The 17,044-nt window shown below is 57.0% G+C and overlaps 2 protein-coding genes across 3 annotated transcripts in view; one reads left to right on the plus strand and one right to left on the minus strand.

Moving 5' to 3' along the window:
* Positions 1-3,056: 3,056 nt before the first annotated feature.
* On the plus strand, positions 3,057-4,440 carry CNFN (cornifelin). Its single transcript, XM_061174014.1, has 4 exons — positions 3,057-3,093; positions 3,549-3,659; positions 4,117-4,253; positions 4,351-4,440. The coding sequence occupies exons 1-4, from the start codon at positions 3,069-3,071 to the stop codon at positions 4,438-4,440; spliced, it is 363 nt and encodes a 120-aa protein (XP_061029997.1). The 5' UTR covers positions 3,057-3,068.
* A 6,002-nt stretch (positions 4,441-10,442) lies between these two features.
* The window catches only part of MEGF8 (multiple EGF like domains 8), a 41,594-nt gene continuing 34,992 nt past the window's right edge, over positions 10,443-17,044 (minus strand). For both annotated transcript variants that reach the window (XM_061174514.1, XM_061174513.1), the window contains exons 35-41: positions 16,571-16,778; positions 16,217-16,376; positions 15,608-15,800; positions 14,956-15,126; positions 14,657-14,787; positions 14,029-14,161; positions 10,443-11,823 (exon numbers count right to left, since the gene is read on the minus strand). In XM_061174514.1, coding sequence (XP_061030497.1) covers positions 10,555-11,823; positions 14,029-14,161; positions 14,657-14,787; positions 14,956-15,126; positions 15,608-15,800; positions 16,217-16,376; positions 16,571-16,778 — 2,265 coding nt within the window. In that variant the 3' untranslated portion in view covers positions 10,443-10,554. The remainder of the gene's footprint in view (positions 11,824-14,028; positions 14,162-14,656; positions 14,788-14,955; positions 15,127-15,607; positions 15,801-16,216; positions 16,377-16,570; positions 16,779-17,044) is intronic.

Raw genomic sequence — 17,044 nt, forward strand, 5'->3', positions numbered from 1 at the left:
CTCACCATCGCGGCCTCTGTTGTTGCGGAGAACAGGCTCCAGACGCGCAGGCTCAGTAGTTGTGGCTCACGGGCCCAGTTGCTCCGCGGCATGTGGGATCCTCCCAGACCAGGGCTCGAACCCGTGTCCCCTGCATTGGCAGGCAGACTCTCAACCACTGTGCCACCAGGGAAGCCCCAGCAAATACTTTTTAAGTATAAATATGTTCCATCCAATACTTGGGACATACTTATACTAAAAAAGTATTTGTTGTTTATCTGAAATTCTAATTGAACTGGACATCCTGCATTTTATCTGGCAACCCTATTTGAGGAGGATGCAGGCCAGAAGCCTGGAGACGCTGCCATGCTCACTCCTCAGCCCCCAGCTCTCCTCTTCCTGCCACTGCCCTCCTCCTCACCCCCAAGCAAGCCACCTCACAGCTTTCCCAGTCCTGATTTCCTCACGTACATGAGTTTCTGTATCTATCTAATTGGGGCCCCCAGGCTGTGTCAGAGCTGGGAGAGGAAACTTGAGGACAACTCAGGTTGTCATCTTGGGAGCCCTAGGATCTGATCCTGAGTCACCTGCAGCCCATGGTCTGGACAGCTGGGGGTGGGGCTCTGTGGCTGCCTCCATGGAGCAAGCCTCAGGATAGGGAGAGATGCTGAGATAGGACGCAGAGACTCCAGGATAAGGACGCTGAGACACAGAGCTTGGGAAGAGAGACTCAGAGATGAGGAGACAGAGAACCAGGAGAAATTTGGAAACAGATCTGCAGAGATGAGGAAAGAAGGAAAGGAGAGATTCAAAGCCAGAGAGACAAAGATGCAGAGACGGGGGTGGGGGTGGGGTGGGGGACAGGGACCCTAGAACAGAAGGGGGGAGAAGATGTTTCCCAGACATGCAGGCTCCCGGACCAAGTAATGGACACTGACAGACAAGACGCTGAGTGCTGCCCTTACGTCTGGGGACAAGGACAGCAAGCCATCTGGGTGGTGTCAGGAAATCAAGGATTGCGGGGGGAAAGCTGGGATCCCAGACCAGCAGGGTGATCCACCTCATCATCCCATACTCATACCCAGTGAGTTGACAGCACCACCTTCTCTGCAGCTGACAACCCAATTTTCTGGTGCCTCCTACATTTTTGGAGTGACACCCGTGGTGGGAACCCCACCCAGCTCTAATTCTGCTTCCTTCACTGAGTCACCTCCAACCCCGCCAGACCTGTTGAGGGGAGACTTTGGTGACTCAGGCCTCCAGGCCCCCAGCTCTTTCATCTCCCAGGAAGCCAGCAGTCTGGGTATCCCAAGACCCCTACCCCACGCACGGATGCAGCCTAGCTTAACCCCAAGAGTCTGGACGCCCAGCCCCCTCCTCCCTCAGACCCAGGAGTCCGGGGCCCCAGTCCTCTGCTCTGTTAGGACTGAAGTGTCCTAGACCACATCCACCTCCCTCAGGAACCAGAAGTTTCTCAGTCCCCAGCCTCCTCCCTTCCTAATTTGGAGTTGGGTGAGGTGGGTTTATTTACTTTGGTTCCAGCATGGGTCACCCCCAAAACACACTTCCCCCCATGTGCCCGGTGGCCCTGAATGGGGGCACAAAGCCCCTTCTCCCCGGGAAGAAGTCGGGGCTTCACTAAGGATGGTGGGAGGGGGCTCATTGGGAGCCCACTCTGCACTCTCCTGCACCACCGGCCTTTCTCCTCTCCCTGTTTCCCTTCCCTCTAAGCCTTGGTGTGGCCAGTGGCTGGCACCTCCAGTCACCTGACCCTCCACCTTTCTATCTTTGTGTCTTTTTTCTGAATCTCTTCTCCCCCTTGTTATTTCTCCCCAGATCTTTGTGCCTCTCTGTCTCGGCATCTATTTCTCTCTCTCTCCATGTCTTCTCATCTTCTCTCTCTCCATCTCTCTGAATCTCCTTGTCTCTCTCTCCCCTCTGGGCCTCTCCTTCTGTCTCTGTCTCCCATTCCCTCCCTATCTCTCTTGTCTCTCCCTCTCTTTTGGTGTCTGTACAGCTGTGCCCCTTGCACCTCCCCTCAGCCTTCGCTCTCCATGTTTCGGTCTCTCTGCCCACTTCCCTTTAGACCTCTACTCCCAGCTCCTCATCCTTGGACCCCCTCCCCCACGATTTCCTTGGTCCTCTGAGGCCAGGCAGGAGGCAGGAGAGGGGGATGAGGGATGGAGAAGGAGGAAGGGGAAGTCCCAGTGTGGGGAAGAGGGTCGGACAGACCGGCTTGGCTCCCTGGGCATCTCTGTCAGAGCCCCACCCAGGGCCACGTGGCCTGCCCAGATATAAGCAACTCAGTTCCCAGTTGTCACCCACACCTCTGTCTCCATCATCGCTGTAGCAGTCCTGCAGGTAGGAGCATCTGCCCACAGACTTCTGCTCAAAGGTTGGTGCCTCTGCTCTGTTCTCCCCCCACCCAACTCCACTCACATCTCTCTGTCCCCTTACAAGTCTCTGTTTACCTCTCTGGACATCCCTGTCTTTCTCAATACCCCCTGTGACCCACCCCCCTTTCTCAACCTGATGGCACTGAGTTGAAGTTGGAAGTTCTGGGGGCCAGTACCCCCTCTACTAACCCTCTTGGCTGGGCCATCAGATGTGAGGCATTTCTCTTCAGCTCACTGAGCCTCAGTGTGCTGTCTGTGAAATGGGCTTGCAGAAAAAGAGTACTGGGCAGGTGTGAGTGTTACTGGTGGCATCTCTATAGGCACCTACCTCTGATCTCTTTCTCCCCTTGTCTCTGACTCTGCCTGTCTCTGTCTCTTGGTCTTTCTCTCCAGCTCTGCCTCTGGTATGAGGAGGTTTCTCTGGGGTCTGTGGGCAGCTGTACAGAGATGGGCGAGTTTCTCGCCCCCAACCCCATACAACCCTATCCCACGTCTTTCCTAGCCGGCAAGCTGATTTGGCCTCTTTCTCCCCAGCATCCTTACCCCTGAGAACCCAGCCCCCAGTGCCTCTGCCCCTTGCCCTGACCTCCCCCAGTATCCAGCATCCCTTGGACAGATTCTGACGCTGTCACCACTGTCACCTCTACTGTCCCCAACGGCCACCTCCTCAGGGCCAGCAAGATGTAATTTGAGATGCACGACAATGTGAAAGGCAAAGGTGGGATCGCTGGATGGAACCACAAACCTTCCAGTCCCCGGAACGTGGCCACTTCCTTCCCCTGGGCACCCTGGCTTCGAAGACAGACGGCGTCTACTTGCACCCCAGAAGCCCCGACATGCAGGGACCCAGCTCCCCAGGCCCAGGCGTGGAGGAAGCGGCGGCACGTCTCCGCCCCGCCCACATGTGGCACCAACCTTCCCTAGACTTGCAGGCTCCCCACCCACCCCACCCCCAGCTGAACCAGTTGTGCAGGAGGCACCAACAACAGGGACAGACTGGGGTGTCGATGCCCAGATGTGGCATAAAGAACGGGGGAGGCACAGTGGTGTCCCCTCAGCGGGCGGCCTGGTGGCCTCGCCCGGACTGCCCGGCAGAGGGAGGGGCTGCATAGGTGCAAGGGCCCAGGAGGTGCTGCGAAGCTGCCCGCTGACCCCCGCCTCCCCCCTCCGCAGCCATGTCCTACCCAGTGACCAGCCAGCCCCAGTGTGCCAGCAGCTGCTACCAGACCCAGCCCTGTGACTGGAACACCACTCTCATGGACTGCTGCAATGACATGCCCATCTGTGAGTGCCCGCCGCTCCCTCCCCAGACCCGGGGAAAGAGCAGGAGGGGAGCGAAGGTCACCCCCAGCCCCTTCCTCTCCCTACTAACCCCACTCCCAGTTTCCTTCCTTGGGCCCTGAATTCCCAGTCTCTAACCCTCATGCCTTCCTGGGACGCCCGACACTCCCTAGGATCCTGGCCTCACACCTTCCAACTTCCACTGGGACCCTCAACGTCCCCCTTGCACCCTCACTTGTCTTCCTTGGGGCCCCAACTCCCCCTTCAAACCCTATTTGCCAATCTTGAAACCCCACTCTTCGGACCCCTAATTCCCTCTGGGCCCCTCACTTCCACCAACACTCAGCTGCCTCTGGGCCCCTCAACCGCGCGCCGCGGACCCCGCCTCGCCCCTCCCCGAGGCGGAGCCGGCCGATGGCACCCGGTGGGCCCCGCCTTTAGAGCCCCGCGTCCCCTCCAGGTCTGTGCGGCACTTTCGTCCCTCTGTGCCTCGCCTGCCGCATCTCCGACGACTTCGGCGAGTGCTGCGGCACTCCCTGCCTGCCCGGAAGCCTGAACTCCCTGCGCACCGGCATGCGCGAGCGCTACCACATCCAGGTGCGCGCCGGGCCCGGGACCCGCAGGAGCCGAGGGCTGGGGACGGGCCTCCTGGGATGCAAGTTAGGGCTGCTAACCTCTTTCTCCCACCCTCCAGGGCTCTATCGGGAAAGACTGGGCGGCCCTCACCTTTTGTTTGCCCTGCGCCCTCTGTCAGATGGCGCGGGAACTGAAGATCCGAGAGTAAAGACTTTCCCCTCACCCTTCTCCTTTTCCACCCGTCACGCCTGCCCTCCTCCGCCTTCTCTTGGGAGGTCCTAACCCTCCGCCCTATCCCGCCACCAGAAATGCACCCACAATAAAAAAAAAACCTAAAAACCAACTCCGCCTACATCCTTTTTGTCCTAGGGAAGGAATCTGGGTGGAGGAGGAGGTTTGGTGAGAGAGGCGGGGACACAGGGAACATGCCTAGGTGTGGAAGGAGTTCCAGAGTCGAGTCAGACGCTTGACCCGGATCTGCTGCGTACGACATTGGCAAGTCTCTTCCCTCACTAAGCCAGGGAGTCCTCACTAACAAAGTAAAACCACCAACTCCCTAGCTGCCTACCTGAAGCTCCGCCCAGAGCCTGAAAATAAGCAAAACCAGAAAGGCTGTCTGGGGACTGTCCAGGTAATAACCATTCAAAGAAAAAATTAGGGGAGTCCCCCTGATCATTCAATACCTATGGACTCTTGGCCTGCACACAATCCTAACAGATGTGGAGGCTCTCTGTCTTCAAAGCACACAACTGTCAGGTTTAAAACTCTCTAGAGCTGAAAGGCAGACTCAAGGATCATACAATTCAATCCACCCCCTTTACTGAAAAGCAACTAGCAGATTAGAAGATGTTTGGGTCTCAAAGTTGGACAGACCTGGGATTCAATCTTGACTCTTGCCACTTACCAGCTGTGTTCTCTTAGTAAATTAATAAACCTTTCTGAGTCTGTTTCTCCCTCTGAGGATAATCCCTAATATGTCATATGGCTACCGTGAGAGCAAGAGATGGAAAGGCCAGAGTCAATTTAACAAACTGTTGTTAATATTATTATATATTATGTAATAATTTATAACTATTCTAATATGAATATATTATTTGTATTATTTGCTATTCTTCTCTGTGTATTCAACCATCGAGTGACATTCTTCACTTGGAATGTGTAATGAGCATCTTAAGTTTAACGTGTCTAAGACCTGACCCCTGATTCCCCACCGCCCCCAAGTCTGCTCTTCCCACAGTCTTCCTCATCTCAGGAAATAGCAAACCCCATGTCTTCTGTTGCCCACTTTCTCACCCAGTGTCCAAACTGTCAACAAATTCTGTTGGTTCTACTTTCAGAACAGATCCAGAATCTCCCTTCTCCCCATTCTACTGCGCCTCCTTGTTCCAACCACCCTCCTCTTTGGCCTAAACAAATGCAGTGGCTCCTCACTGGGCTTCCTGCCCTAACTCCACCCTTTTCGTCTCTTCCCCACAGAGAAGCCCTGTGGCCATCTGAAATAGATCACATGCCTCCTGTGCTCAGAACCCTCTGATGGCTCCTCCTGCACGTAGTAAAAGCCAGAGTCCTCACGGTGGCTCAAGGACCTGCAAAATCTGCCTCTTATTCCCTCTGTGACCTTACCTCCTCTTTATTCTCTCTACTCCACGAGTCTCTTTGTTGTTTCTCTTAAGATGTTAGGCACGCTCCCACGTCAGGATCCTTGCACTGGCTGTTCCCTCAGCTCGGAATTCTCTTTCCTCAGATGTCCCTATGGCTCACTCTTTCACTTCTGCTCACACGTCATCTTAAGAGTGAGGCCCGCCCGGGACTTCCCTGGTGGCGCAGTGGTTAAGAATCCGCCTGCCAATGCAGGGGACATGGGTTCGATCCCTGGTCCGGGAAGATCCCACATGCCGCGGAGCAACTAAGCCTGTGCTCCACGACTACTGAGCCTGCACTCTAGAGCCCGCGAGCCACAACTACTGAGCCCATGTGCTGCAACTACTGAAAACCATGCTCCTAGAGCCAGGGCTCCGCAACAAGAGAAGCCACTGCAATGAGAAGCCCCTGCACCGCAACGAAGAGTACCCCCAGCTCGCTGCAACTAGAGAAAGCCTGCACGCACTGACAAAGACCCAACGCAGCCAAAAATAAATTTTGAAAAAAAGAGTGAGGCCCCCGCTTCCACCTTACATTAAATAGCAAGTACCTACCTCCCCATCCCCCTCCTTCACTGCCTTGTTTTTCCAATCATTTTCCAACATACCGAATCTTTTATTATTTGGCTCCCCACTGGCTTGTCAGCTCCATGAGAGCAGGGACCTTGTTGACGGCTATATGTCCAGAACAGTGTGGAGCCCAGTAGAGGTGGAGACAATGTGTGATCACAGGTGGGATACGTTGGCTTAGAAAAGGGAAGAGATCATTGTAAAGCAATTATACTTCAATAAAGATGTTTAAAAAAAAAAAAAAAAAAAAAGGGAAGAGATTTTAGAGGTAATACATGGGGGCAATGGAAAGTCAGGCTTGTGTCGGAATCTGGACTCGTCTACTAATTTGCCCTGAGTTTTAGGCAAGGGACTTAACTTCCCAATCTGCAGAATGGGGGAACATGCCCATACCTCCCAGCTGTGATGTTGGGAAGATTAAAAGACTCATGCCAAGCACCCAGCACAGTGCTGGAGTGCTGTAGGCCCTTGGTAAAATTTCTCCCCTTTTCCTGAGGTCCCTAGGGCATCAGTGGCCACACATGGGCTAGAATCCAGGTCCCTAGCATCCCGTGTCCAGGCTTTCTCTCACTTCACCACAAGCCCCTTGCATTCGGATGTGTGGGTACCAGGGAGAGGCAACTGCTGAGGGGCTGACATGGAAAAGGAGGAACACGTGCTGTGGGGCACTGGTACAGGAGCATCTGCATAGCAGTGACAGGAGCTGGAGGGAAGGTGGCTCTGTGCCCCAGAGCAAAAGTCCAGTCAGAATGCAAACGCTCTGCTCAGGAAGGCAAAGCCACAGGGTGACTGCTAATAAGAGACCTTACCAAAGGGTCCAAACACAACATAGAGGAGTCTTTTTTTTTTCCTAAGCGTTTAGCGGGACCTGGCAGAGGGCCAGCACTTTTATTTATTTTATTTATTTTTGGCTGTGTTGGGTCTTCGTTGCTGCGCGCGGGCTTTCTCTAGTTGCGGCGAGCGGGGGCTACTCCTCGTTGCGGTGCGCGGGCTTCTCATTGCGGTGGCTTCTCTTGTTGTGGAACACAGGCTCTAGGCGCGCGGGCTTCAGTAGTTGTGGCTCACGGGCTCTAGAGCACAGGCTCAGTAGTTGTGGCGCCCGGGCTTAGTTGCTCCGTAGCATGTGGGATCCTCCCGGACCGTGGCTCGAACCCATGTCCCCTGCATTGGCAGGTGGGTTCTTAACCACTGCGCCACCAGAGAAGCCCCCATGGAGGAGTCTTGAAGAACCACCTTAACTCTTTTCTGGTTATGTGGGATGACCCCACTGGCCTCAGGACTCCCTGAGGCAGCATGTCCCACTGCTAGTTAGCTCCCCAGTTGGGAAATTCTGCCTTATCCTGAGCAGAAATTGGCCATTTGGAACACCTACTCCTAGTGTCCACTCTGTGCTGAGACAGCTAGGTCAACTTATGCTAAATAAAGCAGTCCTTCCTTGGGAGGTGGAAGAGCCTGGTGGTCAGGAACATGGATGTGAGAGTCAGGTCTGGGTTCAAATGGCAGCTGTCACTCAACAGCTAAATAATGTCTATCAACTTCTGTCTTCTCATCTGAAAGATGGGGATTACATGGTACCTACCTCATACAGTTGATTGTTGCAAAGATCATGAAAAGATCAAGCGAGCCATCTAGCATTGGTATTCAGTAAAATGTAAGCTCACAGTCACGTCTTGGAGGTTAGGTACGACTATCAGCTCATAAAGGCAAAACGTGTGTGGGCAGAGTAATCCCTGAAAATTCCTTAAATTGCTCATAAAGTCTGAAAATACCATGATATTCACAGGCCACACTGGAGACCCACAGGCCCCCTAAATCCAACACATCATCATGTCCTTGGCTCAATATCAGATGAAGCAGCCGGTCTGTGCCTAGGGGCTGGGTTGTAAGTACACTGTGGAACGCTCCCAGCCAAGACTCCCACGCTGAGCGAGGCCCACTGACGGGATGGAGATCTCCCACTCCCACCTTCCCTCGCAACAGGCCTCTTGCTTGGCCGGGGGACTGGCGGATAAAGGCTCCCATGATGCTTTTGGTTTGGGCTGTGAGAATCTACTTGAATTAGAGAAGAATCGCCGTGCTAGGGCCTCACCTCAGTCTTTGCGCTGCCTGAATTCTCTTACGTCAGGGGCCAGAATAAAACCCAAACCTGGGACCAAGGCAGTTTGTTTTCCTTCCTGAGACGAGCAGGGGTCTCCTTGTGACAGGAATCTGGGCAAGGGTCAAAGGTCTCACTGCCCTCATGTCCCCTCAGTTCATCCCTCCTGGGGAACAAGAGCTTCTGTAGTGGCACCACCCCCGCCAGGAGAGACAGTGAAGAGCCAGGCTCAGGCCACGTGGGTTGGAGGGGGCACCAAGATAAGGATATTTATCTGATTTAACCAGCTCTCAGGTGCTGGGTCAGAGAGCCAAGACGGCCCATCTGCTGCATACAGACAGCACTTGGACACTGGATCTTCCCCACACTATTTGTTGCTTTAATTGCTCCCCCTCTTTCAGACAGCCTCTGATGGCACACATGGCCTCAGACGGAGAGGAAGACACAGGGCCCAGCTCCCCAGGGTCCAAAAAAACAGCTGAGGGATGGAGTCTTGGGAAAGGAGGAGTCCCAAGTTCAAGATGGTTAGGATGGGGTGGGGGGCAGAGGCGGTCCTCAAGGGGCAGAAGGGCTCAGAAGTCCAAGGTGGTGGCTGGGGTGAGGGTAGGCCCTGGGGAAAGGCCAGATGCTGCTTCAAGGCAGCATTGTCTGGGAAGAGAGCTGTATGTTGAAAACTCTGCCATTTCTATTCCCAACCCTGGTGTCCCCCACCCAACCCTGCCCTTCCTGGGGCGGCATCTCAGGCAGGGGCTTTGTCTCCTTATGCCCCCTCTGAGCACAGTGACCCTGGTCCTGGGGTCAGGTAACACCACCTGAGCCTCGTCCCCCCAGCCTAGCGGTGGCAGCAGCATCCTGCTCTGGCTCGCCCCTGGGCTGCCTCACTGTCCCATCTCTTCTCGGCAGCGTCCCTCACCAGTACAGCCAATCCCCACACTCAGCTCCCTTTGCTGAAATACTCCGGGTGACTCTGTTTCCCTGGTTGGACCTACCCGAAGAGATGTCTCTAAAGGGGATCTAGGTCTAAAGCTGGACTCCTGGTCTCCCCCCCACAGCTCCAGTCTGCCCCGTCTTTATAAACCCACCTTCCACCCCCAGTTTGGGCCACAAAGTTGGGGTCAGCCTGGATTCCTTCCCTCCCTCACTCCGACGTCCACACCATCGTCACATCCTTCCACCCACAGCCTGCATCTGTTCGCGACTCCTCTTCTCACGGCCACTTCCCTGATCCGGCCCATCTCTTGTCCCCCTGCTGCCTCTCTCTCACTGTCTCCAGTCTACTCTCCACACAGCTGCGTGACCCCTTAAATACCTCGGATCCTGTCATTCTCCCTCCTAAAACTGATGGCCGCCCAATGCCCTGAGAATAAAACCCCAAACCCTATGTGTGGCCCACAGGCCCTGGGTGATCCGCCCCCTGCCTGACCCTGACCTCATCTCCTCTTCACACTTGGTCTGGGTCACACTGGCCAGCTTTCCGATCCTTCCAATAACAGAAGCTGGTTCCCGCCTCAGGGCCTTTGTCCTTGCAGTTCCCTCTGCCTGGATCCCACTTCCCACAGCTCTTCCCACAGCCAGTTTCCTTCTTAAAGTCTAGCTTCGCACAATGACCAACTGACTACCCCAAGGTTCCTCACAGCCACGTCCCGTTGCTACCTCACGGCACTCGTCCCATTCGCAATGGCCTGACTCATCTGTGTGCGCGCGCGTGTGCGCGCATGCCGACGGTCTCCCTTCGCTAGAACCTAAATCTCACGAGATCAGGAAACCTTGGCTGTCTTGGTTCCCGCTCTGCCCAGTGCCTTCAACAGTGCCTGGCACATAGTAGGTATTCAATAAATAATTGTTGAATGCAGAACAAAGAAGGCCCTGTCTGGGGACCCCCCCCACCCCCCCACCCCCGCCCAGGGGAAGGAAACCAGAGGTCTCTGAGGACACAGTGTCCCAGGTGGAGGGGCCCCAAGTCCATGGCGGCCCCCTCAGGGGACTCCACTGCTGTGGCTGAGGGTCCCACCACGGGTCAGAGGGACATGCTGGTGAGGTTGTCCTGGCTCAGCAGTCCCTTCCGGCCTGCACCAGCCCCGTGCCCACCGCCCCCAGCACCCCCGCTCCCCCCACAGTACTCATGTAGCCTGTGCCGCAGAGTGACAAGGGCTGACCCCAGGCAGGCGCCGTTGGGTGCGTGGGGCCCGCCAGGCAGCTGGAGCAACAGGGTGGCCACGCCGGCCATGCCATCTTCAGTGGGCTCGAGGGTGATAGGCCCGGCTCGCAGGCCGGCAGTGGTGGCAGGGATGGCTGGTGGGCAGCAGCTCCCCCCCACGGGTCCCCAGGGCCCACCGGCCCCCGTCAGCAGCAAGGGTGCCAAGAAGGGCTCAGAGCGGCGGAAGGCGGGTGGTGGGAGCCCGGCCGGCTTCCAGGCGGGGGCCGGGGCAGCAGGGTCGGGCGGGAAGCAGACGGTGACCTTGGCGAAGGGGCGGCTGGCCATCTTGGTCATTTCTTGCAGGTGCCGGCGCTGTTCCTGCCGCTGATCCAGGGCCTGCTTGGCCTTCCAGAGCAGCACGCAGAGTGAGAGGAAGAGGAAGAAGCAGGAGAAGAAGACGGAGAAGAAGACAAACAGGTCGATGTGGGCCTGGTCCTGCCGGAAGAAGAGCAGGCCCTGCGAGTCGGCCGAGCCATTGGCACTGGGTCCACTTGGGTCTCCCACGCCCAGCAAGAGCAGGTAGAAACGGCTGGACTTGAGGGTGTGGTGCTCGTGCGGGTAGGTGATGACCAGCCGGTCCCGCACGCCATGGACCACCAGCACCACGGATGGCTCCGTCACCGTCACGTACGTGATCAGGCCCCGTGGCCACACCTCCCGCACTCGTGGCTCCGCTGGGGTGGCCGGCCCACCTCCGGCCCCGGGTCCCCCCAGATCCCCAGCCCCCCGGGGCCCACCGTCAGCAGGGGGTGGGGGTGCTGGGGGAGGCGGTGGCGGCTGGATGTGTACGGTGTGGACGCCAGTGTCGGGGGCCACACGGACCACGAAGGTGTCATAGGAGGTGGAGACGTAGAGGTCCACGGCGCCAAAGGTCACGTCCAGCGTCAGGCGGATGTCCACATTGGTGAACTTGGGCTGCACGCCGAAGAGGACCGTGCGGCCGGGGCCCAGAGCGCGGCGCTTTGGCTCGTGGAAGCAGTTGGTCTGGGACGTGGGGTCCAGGCAGTACTCCTGCTCCACGGAGATGAGGCGGTAGCACTGCTGGCCACCCAGTGGGCTCCCGTGGAATGACTCCCGGCACTTGGCACACTGCGGGCAGGGTAGGGAGTGGAAGCGGCCATCAGAGCTGAACTCAGTGTCCAGCCCTCCTCCAAGGAGGACTGATATTTTGTACCTATTGGTAAGTAGCCCGTGCCCTGGGTTTCCACAGTGTCCCAGCAGCTTCCTTGTGACGCCCCTGGATTTCCCTGACACGGTGTGGACACTAACAGCATCCTACACTCCAGCACTGCTGTTCCTGGTGTCACCCCAGTGACCACAGCACCCTAATGGCAAGGCCTCTGGAACTCTGAGGCACAGCAATGAAGAGCTCTGTTGAATCCTGGCTCTACCTCCTCACTAGCTGTGTGGCCTTGGAAGAGTGACTTAACCTTGCTGAACTGGAGATTCTTCCTCTGTACACAGATAGTAAACACTACAGAAATCACAGGCCCAGCACAGGTGAGCCAGCCTTGCCTGCTAGCCTTGCTGTTTCTGGACTATATTGGGTAGGTCCTGCCTCAGGGCCTTTGCACTGGTTGAGTCTCTGCGTGGATCGCTCTCCTGCCTGCCCCGCCCCCTGCCCCCCATGTTTGAATGTCTTTACTCAAGTGTCATATTCTCACTGAGGCCTTCCTTGGCCACTGTATCTACCATTTCCGCTCCCAACATTTCCTGGCCCCCCTTTCTGCTTAATGTTCCTCCTTACTGCTCATCACTAACGCGCTGCGTGCTGACATATTCATTCGTTGGTTGCTGGACTCCTCCATGAATTCCCTGAGGACACAACATTTCGCCTGTTTTGTTCCCTACTGTGTCCCAGTGCCTTGCACGGTGCCTGGCATATATTAGGAGCTCAGTAAATAGGTGTTGAGTTAATGAGTTGGCTGGATAATAGCTATTTTGATTCCTGTAGTCCAGTGGAAACCACTCAATCTCTGGGATTGACCAAGGTCAGGTCCAAGCTCCAAACCCAGCCAGCTGTCTGACCTGGGACAAGTCTCTGAGCCTCCTTTTGCTCTTATGCCCACAGCTCACCGAGGCCCTAGCACGGCCTTCATGAGCCTTCCATGTCTGTGCTGTCTCCACTGTATCTATGGCAGGCACTCCTTACATACTAACCACTACTGCTATCATTAGAAGCTAAAGAAACTGCTGTTTCAGAGCTACCAACAGAGCTGCTGGAGGAGGAGGTCTGAATGAAGCTCTGAAGCTGTCTGTTTTGACAAAGACCAATGGGCCTTTTGATTATGCATCAAGCAAGCAAAAATTCTGGGGACTTCCCTGGCGGTCCAGTGGTTAAGACTCCGAGCTCCCAATGCAGGGGGCACGGGTTCGATCCCTGGTTGGGGAACTAAGATCACGCATGCCGCACGGCAAGGCTGAAAAGAAAAAAAAAAGAAAGAAAGCAAAAATTCTGGTCTTGGATGGAAATGTTAGGAGTCAGTAAGGCTTGTGAAGCTCTGTCGCCATTTTGGGTGTAGTCGCATCTTTGCCAATAGATGGGTAGGGAGACTGAGGCAAGCAAGGGATTCTCTCTTCCTTCTGGAACTAGAGAGAAGGTAGGTGGGTGGGGTGGTAGGAGCTGTACTCTAAGGAAGGAACATGGAATATCCCCTCTGTGGGAGGTGAGCCTGCAACACAGTAACCAACCAGGCAGTCAGTATGGGGGCTCCAGGAGCCCCCCAGCTGAAGAAAAGGGATATGGACTCAAGGGGAATTCGCATATGGGTATTAGTAATAATATGAGATCCCCTACTGGCCCCAAGTGACCAGGTGAGGGCTGCCACTTGAGCGAAAACTTGCCTGAGAATGAAGCCAACCCAGAGGAAAGCAGAGTCAAGATCCAGGGAAAGAAGGACTCCTGACTGCACTGTGTGAGCACCCAGATCTGGCCATTCCTGAAGTGGACTCCAGACCTCAGTTTTGAGAGCCAACACATTTTCTTTTTTGCTTAAGCCACTATGAGATGAGTTTTCTGGCATCTGCAATCTTTAAGTTGTGACTATCCGTAATGGAGTCCGTCTCCTCACCCCCACCGCCTACAAGAGGCTCATTTCTGGGTTCCCAGCGTCACCGCCCGGGTCCTGAAACTGACTAGGGCTCAGGAACAGTCTATCAAGTTGACCTTGATCCCCATGACCACAGATATCGGAACCACGCTGTCAGTCCTGCCCGGGCCAGGCTACCTCATCCCAGCTCTGACCTCCTCTGGGCATGGGGCCCTTGGCCCATAACTTGCTTCTCCAGCCGCACCTGGTACTTGTAGCAGTCTCGGCGGTCACTGGGGGAGCTGCCCTGGCACGTGCCCGTCTCTGTGTTGTTCTGACACGGGCAGCCTGTCCCGTCCTGCTCGTTACATGTGTCCGCATGGCCATTACACTGACATCTGAAGAGAGGGAAGAAGACAGGGGTTATAGAGCTCCCATGACCTACAGGGGCCCAGGCTGGATGCTGCAAACATGAGCTCCAATCCATGAGGCCAGAAGAGGAAACTGAGGCTCACAGAGGTCAAGCCGTTGACCCCAAGGCCACAGTGTTGTTCAGTGGCAGAGTCAGGATTAGAACCCAGGATGGACGGACTCCAGGGCTTACTGACCATTCAGAAGGAAGGGGGTGGAATGGGGAGGCTGTCTTGAGGCCTCTCCCTCAGGGCCCTCTCTCTTTGCCCAAGAGTCTCCACCAGGGCTGCTCGGTAGCCTGCGTTTCAGCACTGGCCTGAGGGAGAGGGTCTCCCACCTGAGTCTAGTTCATCGCCCCCAACCCCTGCCTCAGGGGATCTCATCCTTTCCTGACTGAGGGCAGAGGACTGGGGAGAGGAGCCTGGCTCCCAGAGCTATTCCTACTGAGCGGGGCAAGGGTTCCTGGCCCCCCTTCCACTTACTTGGTGCACTTCTCATCGAGGAGGAAGTAGCCATGGAGGCAGCTCTCACATTTGTCCCCATAGCTATTATTCTGGCAGTTCACACACACGGCCTCGTCTTCACTAGGACCCTCTGTCACCCAGTTTTCAATCTGGCCAAGGAAGGACAGGGTAAGCACAAAAAGGCATGGACCAGCCCCTCCTCCCTCAGAGCCAGGAGTCCAGACCCCAGCAGCCTCCTCCTCCCTCAGACTAGGAGTCCAAGCCCCTGGCCCCCTCCTCCTTCAGACCCAGGAGTTCAGGACCCCAGCCTCTTTCACCTCATCTGGATCCAGCGAGTACTTCTCCGGCTCCCTCCTGGCCATTTCAAGCTCCTTCCTGGAGACGCAGACCTGGCTGTTGCCCCGACAAAAGGCGTGGCAGGGCCGGCAGGTCCCGCCCCCCACGGCTGAACCCACGAACAGGGGGAGGCACTGCTCACAGTGGCTGCCCTGGAAACCAGGGACAGGGCGGTCAGAGGGGGTGAAGAGCCACAGTGGGTGTGAGAGTGGGGGAAGGTTCTGAGAGCACCAGGGGAGGGCAGCAACGGCACAGGCATTTGGCTTGGGCAGTCCCAGCCCATCTGCCATTTAGCCTTCCGCCTTCACTTGCACACCTCCAGTGATGGGGCTTCACTCCCTTCAGCCCCAAGTGTTGAGCTCAGAAAGCCCTTCCCCACAGGATCCCAGAGGCTCCTCCACGTGACCCCCCTCCCTGGTCCAGTACTAATTCTGTCCCGCTATCCAGGGTGGCTCCTCTGTGATACAGACCCAGACGGTGTGCCCAGGGTCCTCTCGTACTCCCCTGGGATAGGGCTAGGCCCCCTCCTCCCTGTGCCTAGCTCACTGGGGCTTGGAAGGAGGCTCAAGATGCCTGAGCGTCGGCTGAAGGCACAGAGGCCCGGGGCGAGGGCCTGAGGTCCCGGACGGACACCTTGGTGTGATTGTGGCAGAGCAGGCAGTGGTCGCGGGCCCCCACGCCGGCGCACTCGCTGTGGCGGTTGCAGCGACACTCCGTGGAGCAGTTGTGGCCGACAAAGCCGAAGTGGCAGCGGCAGTGATCGGGCTCCACGCACGAGCCGTTCACGCAGCCCTGGGCGCACACGGGGCGGCACAGCCCCGTCACGCTGCAGGGGTGGGGCAGGAGTCAGCGCAGGGCAGCGGGCTGCTCCCTCCCAAAGGCACACCCAGCCGTCCGTACGGTCCTCACCGCGCCTCTGAGGCCAGCCCACCCTCTTCACAACTAGTCCACCGCCCGGTCTGCTGCATCACTCCCCTGCCCCGGGTCCAGCCCAGCGCCTCCTCCAGGGGCGACGACCCCCTCCCCAGGGTACCCTGTTAAACTAACTGACCAACCTTGCCCTCCACGACCTAGCCCCCACCCTCACACCCTCCTCCACACCTTGGACTATGTTTTCTTGCGTCCCACTTTGATCCATGCCCCGTCCTTTACCGCTCCCCACAGACTCTCCCACCCCACGGTCTGCCTGGCCCCGCTCCCCTCAACCCCACCCAAGCCCCCCCGTCTGGCCTGTAGCCTCACTTGTCCATGGTGTAGCCCGTCTTGCAGCTACACTCGTAACCGTGGGGCCGGTCATGGCAGTTCTGTGTTTCGTTGCAGTCGTGGTGCCCGTTTGCACACTCGTCCTCAGGGGGGCAGGACAGGAAGGCCCAGGAGGCCCCAGGTCGCCCGCATGTCAGCCCTGGCATGAGGATACAGGGCTTCAGTGTGGAGGCCTCTGAACCACCCGCCTAGCCACCCGGGCCCTTGCTCCCCCTTCCCCTGAGCGCCACCTGTGAGGGCCCCCAGCGCCCCTCCACATTCCCTGCACCAAGCCCCAAGTCAGAACGCAGACAGGGGCCAGCCCCACTCACCCCATCCGCAAACCTGTCTCACCATCGCGGGGGCCGCTGAGTCCACCCTCCAGGCAGTGGCCGCCCCCATCCTGGCCCCCCCAGGCACACCAGCCACAGTGGGGCCGCCGCAGGCACAGGGCGCACTGGGTTGCCTGAGCACAGCCCAGGGAGCAGCTCTCGGGTCCTCGGAGCAGCCGCCCGCAGCCTCCAGCCATACATCGCAGGGGCAAGTAGGAGGGGCTCAGACACTACAGGGGAGGGGAAATGGCGGAGAAAGAAGATCAAACAAACACCTCCTGGGTATCTTCCTGGATTGCACCCTCTTCTCAGAGATCTCACCCCTGCTGGCCACAACCGGGTGGACCAAAATGGACATCAGCTGGGGTCATCACATTCTCCCTCCTCGGCATTTGTAACTACAAGTTCAGACCAGAAGTCAGGCTAGGGACATCCTTGAAACTAGACTGTGTAGACTAGGGCTGGCTGGGCCGTTTGGATGAACGAATGACAGCAA

The sequence above is a fragment of the Eubalaena glacialis genome, chromosome 18 (genome assembly GCF_028564815.1).
Source record: "Eubalaena glacialis isolate mEubGla1 chromosome 18, mEubGla1.1.hap2.+ XY, whole genome shotgun sequence".
Taxonomy (NCBI): Eukaryota; Metazoa; Chordata; class Mammalia; order Artiodactyla; family Balaenidae; genus Eubalaena; species Eubalaena glacialis.